Source organism: Ylistrum balloti, unplaced genomic scaffold, assembly GCF_031769215.1.
Source record: "Ylistrum balloti isolate Yb309-2 unplaced genomic scaffold, AGI_CSIRO_Ybal_v1 Utg370964, whole genome shotgun sequence".
Classification (NCBI taxonomy): Eukaryota; Metazoa; Mollusca; class Bivalvia; order Pectinida; family Pectinidae; genus Ylistrum; species Ylistrum balloti.
The window spans coordinates 900,653-923,285 of NW_026782542.1; the positions used below are offsets into that span (position 1 = coordinate 900,653).

The window sequence follows — 22,633 nt, forward strand, 5'->3', positions numbered from 1 at the left end:
GATCTCTGGTCAGAGATATATTGGAACAAAAAACAAAAGTTCGTTCGTGGATAATTATATGTTGACATGACATAACAAACAATCTATTGATTATCCGCTAAATTAGACACTTACAAAAACAGACATTCCTGATGGTGTGAAATCTATTGTATATCTGGTCTTGCTACCAGGCTGACATCGGTCTGATCTTTTTGAATACACGCCAGCTTCTCAAATTGCTTTGCAATCTCTGTCCCACTGGACGACATGAAATGATTTCGTCGAGCAATTCCAAACTACATTGATACATACATGATATCACTAATCGAGCACACGTGATGCTGGAATGAAGATAGCAAAGCACTTAAAGGCATATTACCTGCGCTCAAGTAATTAATTATCTCTTTGACAAGACTGTTCATTGTTTATCATAATCAGGCCAAATATCATTATAACCCGGCAACACATTTAACATTGTCACTTATCCGTTTTATTATGCGTGCATGCATCTTCTCTTCTATGTCAATATATGTTTAATCCGATTCCCTGCATCCACAACCTATGATGTTTACGTGTCGCAGTTGGTTCGATGTTTAAAGGGCCTGTTTTCAATATCACGATGCTCGTGCAAGAGGTCGTCATCCTACGGACAAATTTATAACGAAGGGTTTCAAAAGATGCAGATTGGTGAAACTGACGAGAGTTTTACGTTCGGCACAGTGATCACATTGACAAATTTAACATTTCTTTGTTTTTTTTCGAAATGAGGCCTGACGTGTTTGATGGGCGATAGTTTGCCTGTTGTTTTCGTTGTTGTATACCTAGTACTCATTTGAGAATGTGACATTTCTTATTTGGATTGACCAATAATTACATGGCGTGTGTCGTCGATGAAGCATAAGATGCTAACTCTCTTGTCTACGCTCTCTCCTTGTAGTATTTAGAAGTCTCCTTGTAAATATTTCTTTTGTTTTGTTCTAGGTATGTTGAATTTGAGTTTGGAATAAGATTTCGTTGACATGTTGATATTTGCTTTCTTGTATATATATAAATATAGATGTAAATTGTTTCAATTCAACGGTTGTTACGATTGAAAATACGTTTTGTTTCCATAGTGATGTGTCCACAATTGATATACCTGTGTACAAATATTTGCAAATTATATATATGTTGCATATCAGTGTTGGAAAATGTGGAGTTTATTTGCCAAGAATTGAAAACTACTTTGATGTCCTCTAGCGAACAGTGAATCCTAAAATTGAAAAACAAGGAACTTGAAGGCGGGGTTTTTATGTTTCATGAAAATGTTGTTACATGTAACAGGAAAACGTCGTTAAACCAACATTCCACCAATCATATTGATAATGCTAGCTTGTCAAACTACCGGCATGGTACGGATACTATATTAAATGTATATTGGAAAACGACTTACATAATGATTTTGATAAGGTAGTTTAAATCTGCAATAAAGCTTGAGTAATTGACTATGTTACCGAGTGAGCATACGTAAACGTTTAGTTGCACTGTATGGACGTAGGAAACGTTTCGGAAGTCAAATCTATCTGTCCTTGAGAACCAATTACATAAGACAGCATGGCTTGATTTTGATGAGTCTTTCTGTTAAAAAGTGCACAATTTATTCCTATCACAAGCTTATGTGATCGTCTCATTTCTATAAATCATTCACGGTTGGCCATTAATGACATTACCCGTCCAATGCTGACTGCATCAGTAACACTAACGCAACGTTCTACCGGAAGACACATCCGTGCTCTACCATAGCAGGAGATTTTAATGAAATATTTTATTGTTGGAACAAATTCCATTTCGTTAAAACTAGCCTTATTTTGATAAAAGATACACGAACCTTAATGTTGTACCATAAAACAGGAATCATTTTAAAACAAAACCATTTCTGATTTAAATAAAATCAAGTACGTTTTTTAACGTGATTGATTTTACGAGAACAACATTAGGAATGTCAATTTAGTAGTTGTACCTCATTATGTACGTCACATGAAATTCTCGTCATTCAATAATGTTTAAAGTTGTGTTCATTTTTAAAGCGTCTGGATTTCCATTCAAACTCTTTTATCACTATTATCTCTTACATTTCATTGCATATACTGCCAGCTATGCTTTGTATGCCATAGTCGCTAGACAACTATACAAGAATTCTGCTAAAACTTGGTTTAATTGACGGGCTTCTGTGAACCGACTAATTATATTACAAATCCAGAGTTCCCTATTTCGCCTTTGTGAAAGCTCTGGACGATTTAATGGTTAAAGTTCTCCATGACTTGTGTGGTGTTCTGGTCGGGAATGTGTAATTCTACATTTTTCTGGCATTCCTATCCCGGCAAACCGTCATGAAATAAAAAAAAAAAAAAATGAACACATCTGCCATGGCCGGCTACGTCAATCTAAAGGAATTATTGAGAAGACAGTTTACTTTGATGTTGCTTGGCTGTGGTTTTGGTTCTGAGTAAACGAATTTCTTATATCAATATAGCACATGTACACAATAATTGATATTTATTTAGAAAATATTCTAAAACATTTTCTTATTATTAGAAACAAATGCCCTATCTGGACGATTTATTAGCAATGTCTGTCTTTGTTGGGAATCCAAAAGACACTAGGTCGATTAATATGTGTTATATTACCTAATAATGTGTTTGCTGGAATTTGAATATTACACGTTAGTGAAAAGATATGGCTTACAGATGAGTGTTGATCATTATTACGAGTAAAACTTTCATGTTTGTATAAAAAGCATGCTCCCTTAAGTCAAATCAATCTAATTTGCAACCTCGGATATAACGTTTAGTGTGACATGTCATGTTTGATTTAAGCCTAGTTTTATTCTAATAACAATGTGTGTTGTCTCGTAGATATAAAAAATTAAATGATCAGAGCACAGCGATGCGCACTTACATGTTATTCGCCTTTCAGTCATTGATCAATGGAATGCTTACCCCACTGTATCGTAATATAGCTCTGTAACTTTTAATTCATATAGACCTAAAACTTCATTTCTGATAATAAAAGTCATAGTTTTATCAATAACGGATTAAGGAGCTTCTCAATTCTCTTATGTATTAAATTCTCGTGACAAATCTTATCATTGAAATTTTTATATATATAGATTTTTTCTGAACAGCTGTTAAGTCATCCCGGATTGATTTTCAATAAAAACATATTACTTTTTGACGGCATCTATATATATATAATTCTGTATCCAGACTAGATTAGTGTCGACGAGAGTATAATAACAGTACTTTTTTTTTCGAATTGAGATGCTGTCTTCAGCAGAACTGAAGCTACCAAGAAAATTCTAATAACTGTCTTTTCTATCTGATAGCTTATAAAAGGAGTATCGGAGAGAACATGCTGGGAGTAACACTGTATATACCAGTGCTGCCTCCTTTCACTTATATCAGCCTTAATAATGTAATATGATATATTTTCAAAATAATTTTTATCGCACCAGAAGACGGTTTTAACGTCTAGGGTCAAATTCTCTACCTTCATAAATGTTTATGTATCTGGTACTTAAAAGGGGATTTGCCTAGCTAGAAACATGTTTTTCTTCCATTCCTTTGATAATCGTCTCTGAAGACAATATTTTTACAAAAAAAAAATGTCTATCTTAGATATACATTAAAACAACAGGAACGATTTATACATGTCAGGTTAAAGAAAGACGCACGTGCCTTGGCGGGAGATACAGAACATCTGTTTTTGAGTTACCTTAAACTCATGGGTGCAGTTTGGATTTGGCATTTAATATTGTACCAAAGCCGATCCTAGGGGAGAGTTGGTTTCCAAGTTCAGTATGGTCCTTGGCCTACACAAGATATCCTACCAGAGCCGTTTATGTTTTGTTTCTTGATCCGCAAATAAGCATACTAGTTGGAGGGACAGATCATCATCGGAATTAATCAGACTTGGTCTTGCACTGCTTAGTGCAGGTATTTTCACACGAGGATGTATTATTTTGGTTCATGATCTTGAAATATATCAAAGTGTATCACAGATGTTAACAAATGTAATTTGTGAGGAAAACGGTTCACAGAAGTTCGTCGACGTTTGTGTTAGGTCATACCACCTAAGAAGAAAAACATCACAAAATCTGAACACATGTCAACACAAAAGTACAAACCTGACTAGAAACCGGGAGCAATTTCCTTCCGATAAGGAACCATTGTGGTTACAACTGAATCCTGTTGAACAACACTATATTTCATCCAAACTGCAGCTGATATTTTCCCTCGATTGAACAGGAAATTGAAACTTAACAATATTATGGTCTGTATCATTATTTGCATACCTTTGAAATGTAAATATGAAACATCCAATCAATGGCCTTTTTTTCTAAATTAAGGACAGTCTATTTAGTTAAAACACAATTCAATTTCACAAATTATAACTCAACACTGAATCTGACAAAATATACAAAGACTCATATCAAGATACCGCTCCTTCCTAAAGTGAACCTTCCCCAGATAGGTAGTACTGATTCTGTAATGTGTTAACGTCCTTCTAATTAATCGTAAGTAGGCTTGACACCATGATTTAATGGTAATACCCTGTGTTGGTCAAATCTGATTAAGTGTTCAGTGTCACTGAGGGTACAACTCTCCAACATGTAATTGAAGAACCAGTTTATCCGCTATAATTTCGCACAACACATCAAAAGCCACTCCTTGCTCTCGGCGAAAGCCCTATAACGACACTTGGCCCACATTTTCTTCAATTAGGAAATCTGTTAGTTTCAAGATCATACCTTCTCCAAGTCAACGTTTTTTTACAGAATACTGCAATATTGAAAACAGAATAAAGGGACTTGTAAATCATGTTATCTTAATGTGGAAATTATGACTGTTTTAGGCATCCATACATGATCAATCTACGTTGATTTTCGACTTAATTATAAGAACAGTTCATTAAGCTGAGTTAGAACAAAGATCTTTCTTACAGTTTAGTATATCTAATTGATTCAATCCCAATGTAGATTTAAAGGGGAAAATCAAAAATTCAAAAATAGAAATTTTCAATTGTTTTGCACATTCCACAAACTTAAGTATCGCTGTGGTTAAATATAAAAAAAAATTATAAACCATTTTCGCGACTTCATAATATTTATGTTAGAATAATAAACACATGTAAGTTAGTTATCGAAACGGTACGATGCTAGAATTAGAATAATTCGATCAGATTTCATTAAATCTTTGCAAGCATTCGCTCCAAAGAGTAAGTGGGTTCTTTCCTAATATCAATAAAATTTAACAGGTAAGTTTGGCAAGTTGAATTTCGTGAAAATGTGAACAGCGACAGATGATGTCCCACTGGTTCTTCCTGAACAGATCGTTGAAAAGTCATGCATTTTCACGTTGTCATCACAACTATTAGCTTTCGATGGTGACGTCAAGTAACTAGCTATCTCTTTACATTTTGTATGTAAAATGTCAGCAAGTTTTAACGGTAGAAATAGTGTTTTTTTTTTTTAAATCAAATCTTATATTTAATTCGTCGATATGAAATGGTTATCAATTAAGACTTTTTAAAAGTATGATTTCGTGGAAGAATAATAAACTTGTGTGATACTCTATATTCTATATTTTCCTGGCATTTAGTCATTGAAACTGTAATGGACAGGCGCTTGAAACACGACGATATTTCCATCAGTCATGTAAATTAATTTCTTGTATGACAGTGATTCGCGTATGCAGAGCTTTTAACGTAAGAAGCAAACAAGTATTAAGAAAACTTGTGTAAGGTTGTATGTCTTTCTATAGCAGATTTATTGTAAGAAATGTTTAATTTTCCACTGCTTTTTTGTCCTCAGCAGTTCGCTTTTCCGTTATTTCGTCTCCCATCGGACATCCTGTCTTAGTGGAGTTCATTATTTCATTAACAAGACTGTCATTCTTTTCCTGACAGGTTTAACCGTTCACATCAACAGACCAAGGAAAGCATATAGCTTCAATGATGAAGATTTTTTTTTTCAGTATTAGTGATTTAGGTATCATCAATAAAATCGTATAAAAGGTCAGTTGCCCTATTAAGAAATGTTTGATATCATAAAGTATCTTGTTTTTTTTTTCAATCACACTTAACGTGCCTGTGACACTTAATACCTGCGACGCTGTCTGCTGTGCTGCAACTGAATGATGCTGTCGATGTTTTGGCGGTGAGGATAACCTCAGTGTGAGTCTTTAAAATCTTGAGTTAGAAATTTATGGCAGATTGGAATCCACTCAAAGTATCCTGAGGCACATTGTTTTATTATTAAGCTGATATCATGGCATGTCACTAATTTTCAGTTTCCACATTAACTTTTAAATTATCATCTTTTTGGAACACAGGGGGAAAGGAATATTTTATGTTCGATAGCTAAAGGTAATGACGAGATGTGGAAAGTGTTTCTAAAACAATAACGAGATAATGATACTTTAAAGGAGCTCAGTACCCTCATGCTTACTTGTATAAAAGTATCTTTATACGACCCCCTCCCGCACATGTTTGTTGCTATGTTCATTGTCTTAAAGAAGTTCACACGGTACACTAATGTATTATATACTTGTGGTCTCCGTGGTGACCTTTGATGACGTCACTGTAATGATGCATTTATTTTTAACCCAAATGAAAGAATCCTAGACAGCTGATCAGCTATCCCTGTCCATGATGGTTAATTTACACTTAAGCGATACAACCAATGAGAAAAAACATTAAATTGAAGATATATGTAGTATGCATTATCGACATCAGTTTATGAGAGGATGTGTTTTCTGTAAGTAGACACAGGTACAGGGCATCTGGTGGAGTGTCCTTTGGTGTAGTATCGTTTTCATTTTCTGGAGGGATACGCCATTTTGGTGAAGTATCGTCATCGTTTTCTGAAGGGATACGCCATTTCGGTATAGTATCGTCATTTTGGTGAAGTATCGTCATTTTGGTGTAGTATCGTCATTTGGGTGAAGTATCGTCATTTTTTCTGAATGAACGTTTCAATTTGATGTAATATCGTCATTATTTTCTGAAGGGACGCGTTATTTTGGTGTAGTATCGTCATTTGGGTGACGTATCGTCATTTTGTCTGCATGGGCGCGTCATTTTGATGTAATATCGTCATCGTTTTCAGTAGAGACGAGTCATCTCGATATCGCTGTCTGACGAATTGTGTTGATTACGACGATCGCTGTTCCTGGTTATTGCTATACAAGCTGCTACATATTTTCGTTAAAGTTTCTGTTGAGATCAGTGGTGATCCGTTATCGGTGTAACGTCTTCATAGTTTGTTCTGTTTTCAGAACGAGGTTATGTCACAGAATATATTTGACTACCCTTTTCACGCTTACGCTGTTGACGGTCCTTTCTGAGATATGTTTGAAAGTATGTTGTCTACATTCGTGGTTATAAGTCTATCAAAGCCATTTTTGAGACCTGCAGTTGAATACTACTAATTTAGTCAAGATTTACAGTTTTGTAATAAAAATGATATTGCCAACCGTCATAAAACATACTAATTTTAAGCTCTTTACTTATTATCAAACTCCTATCTTATAACGTATTATCAAAGTCCTATCTTATAACGTATCAGCGATGCAATATCATTTACTCAACATTCAATAAGTTAAAGTAGCTTTATTTATGAGCAGGTCTGAAAGATGTTACGCCCGAAAGGATCTGTTTTCTCTAGCTCGTTAGAACAAGAGCTGTTCCCTTTGGCCATACAGCTCTCATAACAGGCATTAAATCTTTTCGCGAACAGTATGGCATCATTTGCAGTGGAAACGAGTCTTTAAAATTGTATTTCAATTTTTATTATTATCATTATTTTGTTATTTTGACGCAATTGATGGCCTAATTCTCATGTGTGTTATTTCGATATTCTTTTGAGTTTTTATATTCTCGTTACAAGGTGAAAACCAATTTATTATTACCTCAACAGTTATCTAAAATTATTTTTATTAGAATTGTTACGCATATATCTTGTGTTATCTTGTCCCAAAGGGACATGCAAACATATCTCTCGAAAATCAAAATTGCTGATATAATTCTAATGCTTGAATATTTCGTTTTTTTACTCTCCTTGGCGGGAATTTCGTCATGATCAATTAACGCCAAATATCACTGTCATTCATGTATAATGTTCGAAACACAATGATGTAAACTTATATTATTCTAGAACTAATCTTCTTTAAGCGCTTTTTGCGCTAAACGTATTGCGCTTTCATATGACGGTACTAATTACAAATGAAGTGCCTTTACAGTAGCAATGAAAAACAAATAAAGAATATTAATTTAAGACACACAAGTGAATAGCAACTTTAAGTATAGATTTTGAATTAGATGCAGTACAGCTAACTATTTAACCAAACTGCATCATAAAGTTTTTCGATCCCTCTAGGACTCTTTAGTGACGTATAAAGAATCTACATTTTAATACCTGAGATTAATACAAGACTTGGTTAATTTCTTTCTGTTATATCAAAAGGAGATTTGAATATAGAACTATTGGTTTCATTGAGATGGACAATCACAATCCATCATGCTATCCAGATGTTAAAAAAAAGAACAGAAGAAGCAACGTGTCAAAATCCAAACTCTCATTCAATAACATTAGAGTAAAATATTAAATAAAGCTTTATGCGGAGACTCATGAAAATGTTAAAGGAAGCTGAGACCTTGTGTTCCAGAAGAGTAAGCATCATCTGCTTCATCTGCTAAATTTTCGTCAATCCGAGTAAGCAATGTCCTCAAATTAGAACAAAGGATATCAAAACGTAACCAAAAGTATACTTTATGTTAACAGCAGCGTCGTGTAGCTACAGGCCAGAGAAAAGTCTACAGAAAGTTAACACAAAGAATACACTTTGTTACATTTCAGATCCATCCTTGTCGATGACATCTATATCTAAACAGACTTGGAATTAATGTTCTGCGATTCATCGCATGATTTAAATATATTGTTAACAAGCACGATAATACACTTTATAAGTAAGCTGATGAACGATACAAGCTTGCGAATAGTCTCACAAAAAGGGAACTGGATATGTTGATCTTGTCCAGAAAAGGCGATATATGATAGACCTTGTTTGCCATAACTGCAAACATGTCCCTCGACAGTCTGGTCCGATCTGTTTGTTGTCCATATATAGAAATATATCATATAACACTGCAATGAGCCATATGATTTGAAAGGCCAAAGAGGGATAGTGTTACACAGACGCTCAGGAACTTTCATACAACATACGGAATGTGTTTAAACGCATTTGTCTGTATAACCTACCTCAAAACCATCTACGTTAGTAGTATTGCCAAACTTTAGTATGATCAGGGCCGCCAGACATACTGTACGTTGTTTGTAGTATCAAATAGACTTTTATGGTAAATTCATATAGTATGTTCTGACAGTTTTGAAATAACATTTATATAGTAATGACAGCTTGATGTTATTGATAATTCTGTTCATCTGGTCTCAGCCTGCGTGAGATGAATTGCAGACCAGACTACTTAATCCAGACACCAAAAACCCTTTTACCGTAATATCTAAGGTGTGTGCTATGGGGTCAGCTTATATTGTTATGTTCAAACTTGTCTGGTGTCTCCCCAAATAGAAGGTTTTAAAACACAAAGACAGAATAGCCAATGGTTCATTGTCCCTACATGGGAACCAGTTTGTTTTACTCGTATCTTAGTATTCAGTTATTGTCATCTCCAAATATACTGGAGTAAACTTTTCGTTCAAGAAGTCGTCAACTTACTAACAAAGTCGCAACACCGAGTTTTAATAGATGGAGGTTTGTGCAAATTATGGGTAAGTTTTACAGTTTCTTTGTGCTATTTTAAGCCGGACGTGTTTGATGCTCGTTAGTTTGCCTGTTGTTTCCAAAGTTGTATAACTTATTCTCATTTGAGAACCTGACATTAGTTACTTAAATTGACCGAGGTGTACAGCAGAAGCAGAATACGCATACTCTTCCGGAACACTTGGTCTTATTATCCTTGTCCTGTTCAAGAGAGTCTCCATGTAAGCCATTGTTTTGCTTATATTTTGCCGTGGTTTGATTGAATTAGAGTTGAAATTAAGATCATATTTACATGTTGATATTTTCTTGTTGTTTTTTTACCTTCACCTTTCCTACCTTCTTATGTTTTCAGCATCCCATAAGCGTTGTTTTGACATTTCGATCTACTTGTGTATCGAATACGACTCCCCCAGGTTTTGACATATCATCCTGTACAACCATATTTTATGGTCTTTACAATGTAGACTGCCTTCAAATTAAAATTTTTACATGATAAAAACATAGATTACATACCTAAAAATAACATGTTTTGGTAGTGGAAACCGCTTTTTCTCATGACATTTATGCCGAACACTTTTTGTTGTTTGGTTATTACATAGGTTGAATCATCACACAAATTTTAAGTTCCGACATTACGGCGTTGGTTTGCTATTTAAAAAGTTCAATGGTTTTTATGTGATATTTTTTTCTGTCATATTTGTCATAATATGTCCTATATTCAGATAAATAGTTCCTGGGTGTTCTCTGTGAACATGATTCCAAGATTGAGTTTGTGTTACGGCAAACATCCGTTGTTGTATATCTTGTTCCAATTGTAATACTTTCCTGGATTGACTAGTGTATACATGACGGGTGTCGACGATGAAGTAGAAAACATTTACTCCTCTGGAACACTGGTCTTCTTCCTTCTTTTTTTTCATGAGTCTCCGTGTAAATCTTTCTTTTGTCCACATTTCGCCTTAGTTTCATTTGAGTTTGGATTTTAATTATGTTGAAGTGTTGAAATTTTTGTTGTTGCTTGGAGCATGCAAATTCTAGCTCAATACCACAATTTAGTCAATTAGCGCAATGACAAATATGAGTTTCTACAATATCATATACATATATATGTAATCCTCTTATTTAAGTGGTTACTAACACAATGATATTCATCGCAATACTATATTATCGTATACTTTCGTAGGGCTCAATAATAGTTAAAGAAAGAAAGAAAGAAAAAAATCGTGGACTGCTAATTTCACAGATGATATACATGTAGCTCAATAAATGTATTTACAATAACGTAACAGTGTGTGGGCGTATTAATTCGTTGGTTAAATGTACCTATGAAATCAGCGATTATACAATATTTTCACCACAAGTTTTAATATAAAATTACTGCTGAAGTATGTCCGTTAACAAATGATTTTACGAAAGTGCAGAGGATGTATAACGATAATATGTGTCATGTTCCCTTTTAAGACACAATCAATTTCATCTTATTGGACTTCCTCCTTCCAAATGTTCATTTGACACTTTTAAAGCAAACAGCGTTCACATTATAGGTGACCAGGAAATTGGCATTGCCAAATGTAACAGCTGAGATTTAATAATTGCTGTTCGGTAGCAGGTTCTGAGCAATCTTACGGCCATAACGTGTTACTTTTCTGGGATATAATAATATAGCTGCCGAACGTTCAGGTCTGAGATCACAAAGGATTGTCATAAGTACAGAGATTGAGAAATGCCGAAGTACAATTCCAAATTTTGTTTAGAAAAATGATGCTTAATTTCCACATGAAAACTATCCGAAGAAGTTTTAATCTACTATCATTAATTGTCTCAGTAGGTTATGTTTTTTTCTCATGCCCAACGAAATTATTGGATCATTTTTGATATTTATAGATAAAGAAAAGCAAAGGACATGAAAAGAACAAGATTTTAATACATGTTCCAATGTAATGTCAACGAAAATTCATCCGATATCCCCAATGATTCCTAATTATTTTGTACAACTTCATTCATTTTGTCACATCATTTCACCTGCTCAGATTCCTTGTTTTAGAAACTAGATACGTATGGTCTTTTGTCTTGATCGCAATGCTTTTTAAAGTCACAAACTGCTGCTATACCGCACGAGACCTCACGATATCAATAAAAACAAGAGAATACTTTCTACCAGAAGTGCCCTAAAGTAGGCAACTACATAAAATAATGTTAGCCAACCTGGAAAGATTAAATGCCATTTATACGCAGAATATAGAAGAGCAACTGATGAAGACACAGTTTGGCATTTAAGCATATCATCATATGTGGCAATAACTGTCTGAACAAATAAAAAACTTGATGTATTTCTACCCAGTCGTATTGTCTTGTGGAAAAGGTGTGACATTTATTTTGAGAGAGAAAAAGTGAAAGACAACTGTTTATATTCGTTTTGTAGTGACACTGAGTAGGACCATCACAGTTGTGAATTATGAACGCTTTAACAGCTACTACTAGTAAAAAAACAAATTAAGACACATCTATGAAAGAAAAGTACCCCTAAGCTTTGCTATTTTATTATTTTGTTGTTGTTGTTACTGGCATTTTGAGAACGTTATATGAGTGCAATTGACCTAGATTCACGTTTATAGTTTATGTTAAGCAAAATGGACTTAAAATTCTTGAACACTTCGTCTTCATTCACCTTGTACTGTTTTTAAGATTATCCTTGTAAAACTTTCCCTTATTTGTTCATTATAGCTAAGGTGTTTGGTAGCATTTGTCAGAGTATGTGTCTTAGATACACCAGAATCAGTGTGACTCAATTAGCGTGAGGACACTGCAGATGTGACCGAAATATGACTCCATTAATACGTTAGAGATCACGTGTTAAATATGAGAAATGCATAGTAATCATAAAAGCAGCTATGAGTAGATCAAATAATGTTGTTCGTTTGTCGTCTCGGAAAGAAAGAAAGAAAGAGAGAGAGATAGAAAGACAGAAAGAAACAGACAAAGAAAGAAAGAAAGAGAAAAAGAAAGAAAGAAAAAAGACACACACAATTTCAAGTTATATAATTCCTCAGTAATACTGGTGTAATTCACTTCGTCATTTTACTTTCGAATGTAAATATATGTGTATTTGTGGGTGGGTGTTGTTATTTGTAAGAAAAACCATTTAACTTTTTTATCTTATTTGCAAATTACGAAACGGAAGTCATCTCGTTTATACCAAAATAACGGGCATTACAACAGTATTACTATACACAATGTAGAAAGGCAGTCTTAAAAACCGTATTTAATTCCTATTATCTATACATAGTGATGTTATAATCAACCAATGCACGCCGATAATAACAACATGTAAAAGTACACGTTCTCCCTGTCTTGTTTTAAATGCATCTCCCGCTGAATGATGGATGTCAAATTGGTTCTCAAATACATGCTATTTTTTTTTACACATTTGAATAAATACAGGGTTCCCATCGCTTTGCTTCTGTTCAGGTCCGAACGAAATCATGATCATTGAATAAATGAAAAATGGTTGTCTTTTAAACTATAAAATGTGAGAGTTTTGAAGACTTTTGTAATGAAACGTTATATTCAATTTGACTCAACGACCATTTGCTAAAAATCGAATATTAATATTTTTTTTCAGAATTGATAACAAGTGATAATCATAAAGAAACAAACATATTTTTTATTTTACTTCAGTTTGGCGTCCTTCAATAAATTTCTTTTCGTGCCAAATTTAGGTATACTGCATGCTATTCGTCCCTGCCTTTGATACAAATCTGTTCGTCCACAAAAGAAGAAAAAAAAATTAATTTTGACAAAAAATGGTTATACATGTATATAGTTATACATCTGCACATGCATTAATGATACTTGTCCTTGTATCCCCGCCGTCCGGAATTTCCATCCAAGTCCAATCGATGACACCTCTGGTTAGTTTCGACCAGACGATCATTTGTCTTCCAACGTCAAGTCTGCCAGGGGAGTCTGGAGTGAAAGGCGTGAACCTTTACTGACAGTGTAAATTCTTCTCCGAACACGTCTGCATTTACCTAATGTTGCAATGCATCGAACAATGTATTTCGCTTTCATACCGTTGTTTTATCTTTCTAAAAATCTACTTGTTGATGTTAACCCACTTAATATTTTATTTGTCATTTCTTCACATCAATGAAAACGTAATTGAAGAATCGTTTCAATGAATTTATGTTCGAATTCTTTTCACGTTGTATTTTCTTTGCCATTTTCACCAAACGTAAATTTAGAATTGCGATCGATTAGATGTACATATACATGTGTTCTAAAAGGGAAATTGTGTCACTTAAGAAATAACATATTAATGACACAATCCATGCTTGAAAATGAAATTTGTTAGAATCTCACTGCAAAGTTTACTTAGAGTTTAAAGCTTAAAGTCATACTAGGAACCATTTAATTTGTTCGACCATTTGTAGATCATGACACTCTTTTTTTGCTCTGGTATTAAAAAATTTTGTTCTTCTTTTATTAAGAAAGAGAATAGTAATATAACGATTTCCGTTTCTAGATAGCCATACACAAAAATTTCAATAATTTCATTACACGGGTTACCGAGGTACCGAAACAGTTACATTGGTGTCTACAATACACCGGGTCATGTATTGTTCCAAGTTTTTTTGATAAAGGTCCATCTCCCAGGAAAATCTCCTTAGGGGGTATCGTCCATATTTAATGACCTGGGTGAATTATGTATATTTCTAAATAAAGAACAGCTTTCGGCAATGATCAACGTGGTGTGGTGATTGACAGAGGAAGTTTGCGGGTACCATATATGACCTGGTGGTCTAAAACGAAACGGGTCCCAGTCTGGATGTACTTTTACTGAAGATGTAGTGACAAAATAATCTAGTTGTAACAAAACATTACTGTGTCATGTCCTGGTCGAAGGCGTTAAAGTACTGCACGATGCCCTAATATGGTAACAAACAAACTGTTCTTATTCTGTAGTAGAGTCTTAGCCAATTACATCCTGTCTTTAACAGGTGACTTCAGCCATTAAATGTCAACATAAGTACTGTGCAAGTGCAAACATTTGAAAGACAGAAGAACGTTATAAATCATTGACAGTTCGCGTGACGCGATAAACGGATTCCATACATAAATGTGCTAAACGAAAAAAACACATTTTTACAATCATGACACATTATGCAAATATATACAACGAATATTTACTTGGATAACACGTATATTTCACTTTATACAATCTCACTCATCAAATAACAGTTTGCGACTAATAAACTCATTGTCATTGGCCAATAATGTGCCTTGAGTGAGATTAGTTAAGTGATGACACCTGTCCTGTCGTTTCGTCCTTAAATATGAGTGTTTTGTTGTGTTTGGTCTGGTTTTTTGCGAAAGTTTCAAGACAGTTTAAAAAAAAAAAACTGTGCATTGATAAATCACTCTTTGATATTTTTTCTATTATGAGACTTCTACGTCTATTTTAATGAACAATTTCATTCAAAAAGCTCCTTCGCCCTTTTCAAATATAATATTTCATAACGGCAAGTCAGTATGAAGTTGCAATAATGTGCAGCAATGATCAGCACGCGCGATTACATCCGGGCCAACAAGAGTGATTAGTATAAGTTGAAATAAATTGTTTCGCAATTGTTGTAAAATAAATCAAGTTTACAGCTTTTTTTATAATGATTAGCAGATGCTTGATGCAGTTTGAATAATCCCTAATGAATGTCTCTTTACAAGAAAAACTACATTTAAAATTACATTTAAGCATTTGATTGTCTAATGTTTAAAAACGTATTTGATACACATCTCGAAGAAATAGACTTTTCAGCGAGAAAACGACTGTATTATTATTACTACATAGTATTTATCAGCTTTGTTGTTCGTCTATATACTTTTCCACCGTTTCAGCTTCAATTATTATTCATTAACGAACGCTTGTTTACATTTGCTTTGCTGTTTGTTTTTGCTAATGTTGATAATAATATGTGTAAAGGAAGGAAATATTACAGGATGTTTTCAATTTATCACCCCCAACACACATCAAACTACCCGCATGTGAAATAATGTAAATATTTTACACACGGCTTGGATTTTTTTCATTGCGCTTTCATTTTTTTTTTTTTTTTTATGTAAATCGTGAAAGATGAATCTCCTTTTTATAGCAATAATCTATTACATTAAAAGACAATGCTTTTATTCTGCAAATGATCCCTAGACAAGAGTTTTATGCAATCAACTTAAATTTTTATCAAAGCAAACACGTTAATCTAATAAATGAACAAAAGACCCGTTACAAATTGTAACATCGTCGCCTTCCAAAATAGCTCATTACGATCATTGTAATACACAGGAAATATTTCTCTTCCGGGAATCCGACTGTGCAGTAACTATATCAAGCAGAGCGAGAGCAAGCCAGAGATCGCAGAAATGTCGGGAATTAATGTCACTCAATACAAATACACAATGTGGTGAAAAACATTCTCGGAGAATATATGGCAACATGTTTCTGTGTACATTTATTTTACAATGTGTTGTTTATATTATGGGATGTTCTGATACTTATAGTGTCCGTATAGAACAAAGAATTCTGTGTCCTTAAAAATCAGTGAGTTATTCTTCAATACTGATTAAACACAGCTCAAAATATGACGGTAATACTTAATCCTATTTTCCCTTGACTTCTACTGTATCTGTCAACTAGAAAGTGACAAACGGTCCCTATCTTGTCATGGAATTGACTTCAACGAATCAGTTTTAAGGATTCATAAGCAAAGCTCACTAACCCGTATTACAACTAAACAGGGTCAGAAAACAATTTTCATAATAGACAAAGAGATAAATAAGTGAGTCGATAAAAAAAGATAGCTCATGAAATATGACGTACACGTGTGTTGGATCTCAATGCTTTGCGCAGTTTACTGACGGAAATGACATCCGCGTGTTTGTTGGGCACAAAAACTCCCAAAGCTTTAATTGATTTTTCATTAAGCACGCATACAAAAAAGAAGAAAGAGCTTTAACGACAATATTCCAGACTGCGCATGTTAATTCAAGGTAGTGTATATTACATGTGTATGTTCACCTGGTCAATAATATACTAGTAACCAAACGCAATCATTTGCGAACCGATAAAACTTCAAAGTGCAATACACATCACTATTTTTATGATCTTTAGTGTGTGTCTGTGGTAATTGCTAACCAATGTTCAAAATGCAAAAGTTTTACTAAATAATTCAGACTTCGCCATAAATAACCCGTTTTTATTGCTTAGATTTCGTGATGTTAGGCAGATACAAAGCTGTGTTTTCACCTTTCAAAGAAAACATCTTTTCCGTGTTTCCGATATTTCTAGCTGTCCTTTCTCTGAGAAATGGCTACATATTTGACGATAACGGAGTTATCTGCCAAATACTGTTTGACAGGGTTGTAATTTCCCTACACAATTTGCATGTGAGTATGACAAGCACCTTCCGATCTAGATCAGTGAATCAAACACTACTGACAAACGCACCAATGAACAAGATTTGTTAAACTAAGGAACTTTTATCAATTGTAAAAAGTATTTTAACAGGCAATGATGATGGAAGAATCAGTGTTCTCTAGCAAACATAACATCACAAATATTGATATAAACACCGATTCTATAATGCAAATTATTACATTTGAAAATATGCCCACATCTGTCGTTATCACTGAAACGCTTACAGTAACTGCAATAGACAGCTCGGGACAGAATATATACGCGAAACAGTCATGCTTGATGCAGTGTTTAGATAAAAAAATAAGACAAGTGCTTCAAACAGATTTAGATATACACATGTATCATCAACTTAACCTACACATACTGCATCCAAAACAGCTTTATAAACCTGTCCTGTTTTATCGGGTTACCTGCTTAAGATGCTCCTAATTACAGTTGCATAGTGATGTTCATTAAGATGCCGTTCAGATCGGATTTACATGTAAATGGAATTCTGTACTTATGGTACTTATGGTCCTGCTATCATAACTACATATGGTAACATTGTAACATTGCGTGGTCACCGTGTAACATTATCTTGTCAGCGTGTGTCATTACCTGGTCATTTTGTTTACATAAGATGGTCACAATGTAGCATTACATGTTTATAGTGTAGTATTGCGTGGCCACTATGTAACATTACGTGGTCATTTTGTTTACATTAAATGGTCACAATGTAGCATGACATGTTCATAGTGTAGTATTGCGTGGCCACTATGTACCATTACATTGTCACAGTTAGTATTACATGGTCATGGTGCACCATTAGAGGGTCACCGTGTAACATTATGTGATCACCGTGTACAATTTTGAGGTCACATTGCGTGGCCACAATACTATAACATAGTCCCCGTGTAACATTATACGATCACCATGCAGTAATATATGGTCACTGTCAAACGTTACGTAGTAATCGTGTTACGTTACGTGGTCACAGCGTACCATTATGTGGTCACCTTACGTGGACAAAGTGTAAGAGTATGTGGTCAAAGTGTAACATCGTGTGGTCACAGTGTAATATTATATTGTCTACGTGTAACGTTACGTGGTCACTTTGTTTACATTGCGCGGTCACTGTGTTACATTATTTGATCACCCTGTGACACACGTGGTCACTGTATGACATTATATGGTCACCTTGTGACACACGTGGTCACAGTGTGGCGTTGTATGGTCACCCTGTGACACACGTGGTCATAGTGTGGCATTATATGGTCACTTTGTAACACACGTGGTCACAGTGTGGCATTATATGGTCACCATTATATATCATACCGTACAACATTATATGTTCTCAGATACGAGACAACTCACTAAAAGTCATTCAAAAGTTTATTTAAATATCAAATATAAAGGCTTAGCATAGTACAAATTACGAAACCTTACGACTTTTTCTAATTTCAAAATTTCAAATATACATATTTGTTAAAACACAATAAATATCAATACACCTATATCTGTATCATCTATATTATTGTACGCTGTATGTGGCGAATGGACAATACAGCTTGTTTCAATCTGGAGTGATATTCTGCCGATATCACTAGTACCACAGTGTTACGATATGCATCCTAACATAGCCACTGTTGTGAGATCGACTGGCTGTGTTAACATTGGGGTGGAGACAACAGCTCATACATACGGCTACGCACTTCACCATCTGTGTTAGATCGGAATATCTGTTTAACTATAGTCGGGTCCGAGTGATTCAGAATCAATATGGCCCTACCAGGCAGGTGACTGTAGATAAATCAGTACTGTGTTGTTATCCTGGCTATGGTAATGAATGTAACCAAGTGCTGCTATACCACAAGTTAACATCATTTAAAAGCTATAATTGTAATCGTCATACGAGAGAGTTTACGCTAATAAAACCACACATATTAAAGAAACAAAACGTGAATGAACTTGGCGGAAACATCGTACTAACCGTGTGTCTGGATGTATGTCCGTCCGAATTGTCCTTCCCTCTGATGATCAACAGCATTGTCTCAGCAGAAGAACCCGTTGTTCGCCGTCTCTATACCTAGTGTTGCTGAACGAAGCTTATCGCTGTGTTTTGCCACACAATAATTGCCGAGATGTGTGAGCGGAGAAGTAGATAGCGACTATAACACACCGAGCTAGTGAGAGTTGGGCTTCCTGGCTACTCCGTAAAACTAACAGAGAGAAAAACATATCATATCAGTGTTTCCCGGCTAGGAAAGAGGATGGCAATGTGTCAATTCTGAGGGTGAATATGTTTTTGAGTTTATAATTTGTGTCTATCATCGCTAGATAATTTGTTTTGATAACATCACTCCTGGTGCCTGAAGATCAGGAAATACATTCATGACAAGCTGGTTACTGAGATCACTGGAACACTCTCAATGAAAGTGGGAAATTAATTTTGCGCCAATAATTGATAGATTGATTTTGCAAACGCAATCAGGCCACTTATTGTAAACGTATCTATTAACTCCGTCAACAATGGCTGTTTAAGGAGGGTTGCCGTTTTCTGAGCTGGCTACCTCAAGGGATGACACGAGAACTGTAATTTTGTTAACTTCGACGAGTCTGCCGCAGGTAGTTTGATTTATAACGTAGAATAGGTCGAAAGCAATCCAGCCCAACCCTACAAGGAATATTTGATCTTTCAGGAGCACCTTTAATTGTGTTTAAGTATTCTATTCACGGAATGCTGCATCTGTGACTAAGTAAAGTTTATGTTCTGTGGAAAAAATAGAGAATGGAATAAATTCAATATTGTCAAGGAAAACATATGATACCCCTGAAAAGGAAAGCCATATCATAACGCTTGGAAGAAATGACAGAGAGACGTCATCTCATATGTTGTCTTGTCAGCCATGTCTTATACAAAATGTCGTTTCTACGTCGTTTGCTCCCAGTGAAATACCAAACCTTGGATGCTTAGTTATTTCGTCACAGAAGTGTTTGTATAGCAACGGAATTTCTGTGTTTCCTTATATCTGGAATTATCCTCCACTGAAAAGGATTAGAAATTTAATTTGTGGAAATCATATATTAGCGTTTTTTTATGATGTTATAAAATATTCATTGGTGCAATGTGTTTCAAATGAGATTTATACGTCCATTTGGGAAATACAAATGTGTGCGCGGTCACAGCAGCATCATACATCAAATTTAGGTGGATTAGCTCTTGTCGTGGATTAAAATAATTGTTTTTATTGGAAATTTCAGAGAGAAATAAATAGCATGGTGTCTGTTATTGTGTTGAGGCTGTTCCTCCTATTCTTTATATTCCCCAATGGAAGTGTTGCTCCTGTCACTATTAAAAGTATTGGTTCTAAAAAAGTGAAAACGCAAGCAGGCCAGTACAGGGGTGTTCTAGTGGAGTTTCCAATGACTCAGTTACGTCCAGTGGAAGCGTTTAACGGAATACCGTATGCTACTTTACGGGATGGTAAACTAAGATTCATTCCTCCCGCCAGTTTCATAAGAAACAGAAACAAATTGATTGAACTTAGTCCTACGAATGGCAGCATTGTCTGTCCACAAAAGAAATTTGACAAAAAAACATTCATAAAACAGATGAATGATGGCAGCTTCCGCCGAGTACAGCGAGTGATGTCACAAAACCACACCCGCAAAGAAGATTGCCTGTCCCTCAGCGTCTATGTGCCTCAAATAGGTAAGCTCTCCCATTCCACTTCCGGAGCAGTCCAGCAGCTACGCTGATCATGGCCAGCCATTGGCACAAAGTACTCCCTATATCTATAGATTAATGTCGTACATGTACCCATTCCCTTGTCTTCTATTAAGTAGTAAGTTATATTAAGAAGGCATTTGGAATTTGTAACCATATAATCTTAATGATACCCTCATGAAACATGTTCTAGCTTGACTATCTCATTATTCATTATAATAAGTAATGCTATTGCCCCGTTGTACACCGGCGTCGACTCTTTAAATTCAGTCTCCAAATATTGCTTTGTATAATAACCTTGAGGGATCCCAACTGACCTATCTTACGTAGATGTGACTTTGCTAGTAAAGAGATAATAGCACGCCGAAGACAGCGCTTTACAACGATAAACTACGATATTTACTGCCGTGATCGTGCCGGTCTGCTGTAGATAGATTGCAAAAGATTGAATACCGAACCGAACGAACTGTTTACCTCTTCTGTCTGTCATAATGATTTCATTTCAGCATTTTAGTATTCTTTATTTCACAATATTTGTTTCTTATTCAATATATTTCTTCAGCTGACACGTGAAAAGCACAACTGTCAGGTCTATGATCCGCGTTAAGATCTGCCCCCACAACACAATTCACGTAGGTGTGATGAACGACTGTTAAGAACATAACAACTGATGTACTATGGTCTTTGTTAGGTAAACTAACTTTCACTCACAATAGGTCGTGTAAAACATCTTTATAGTGTAAGATGGTTCCCACAGAGTTTGTTCGGCTAAAAAATGTTCTGTTAACGTACATTATGGAATAGACTTATACAAATTTGCTGTAAATTATCAATTAAATTCCTACATAGCTCTGTTGATTGTTATTCAATTATAATCCCCAATTTTATCCCTCTATTTTCTGTTTCATTAATTATTTTAGATTAAATACTCCTAGAGCAAAATTAATAGGGATTGATTATGTGTTTCCATTACACTACGGTCTTGAATAATTCTGGATACACTGATCAATGTTCATTTAACCAAATAACTATATCTCTAGAAAGACGAATGTCGCTTTAATTGCGCTAAGCAAAATCCATATATTCCTAAACAACGCCCTCCTTCGTCGTCTCCTGTACTGTATACATGCAATTTAGAATATTTTGAATTATTTTTTAAGACTACGTGTCTAGTCAGTAGTTGACCTGAAGTTCGATAAATTTTCCTCAAATTATCCTGTGCTTAAACAATACTGCGACAAGACTTGCACTTGCTAATAAAAACTGATTTTGTTTAATGAACTAGTATTCTACCAGTATGATTCTATGAAATATACGATCATTTTATAGTGTATTTATTTAAATAAATATTTCGTTCAATCTGTCCACTTTCTCTATTATAGGTAGATAAAATATATTGGGTCTTGTTTATCTACTTGTTGTTGCTTTGTATCTTTATAAGTGATAACATGTAGATGATTCCTACATGCACATGACGTTTTGATAATTTGTTTTTCTCTCATAGATTATCTGTTGCCAGTTAGCGCATGGGAATTCCATACATTTATGTTAAGTCATCATTTGAGGCCCAATTTTCATTCATGATAAATTCATAGACTATAATGGTTTTTTTGACATAACGATTAGATATAATCACCGGTCTTCATTACATAATTGACCAAT

The 22,633-nt window shown here is 34.8% G+C and overlaps 1 protein-coding gene across 1 annotated transcript; it reads left to right on the forward strand.

Moving 5' to 3' along the window:
* The first annotated feature begins 20,520 nt into the window (after nt 1-20,520).
* Nucleotides 20,521-21,003, forward strand: LOC132559787 (neuroligin-4, X-linked-like). Its single transcript, XM_060224414.1, has one exon. It carries the CDS (start codon nt 20,521-20,523, stop codon nt 21,001-21,003), a length of 483 nt encoding a protein of 160 aa, XP_060080397.1.
* The last annotated feature ends 1,630 nt before the right edge of the window (nt 21,004-22,633 follow it).

Bases quoted from the DNA above. Each gene is read 5' to 3' on its own strand.
- LOC132559787 (XM_060224414.1), top strand. From the start codon at position 20,521: ATGGTGTCTGTTATTGTGTTGAGGCTGTTCCTCCTATTCTTTATATTC.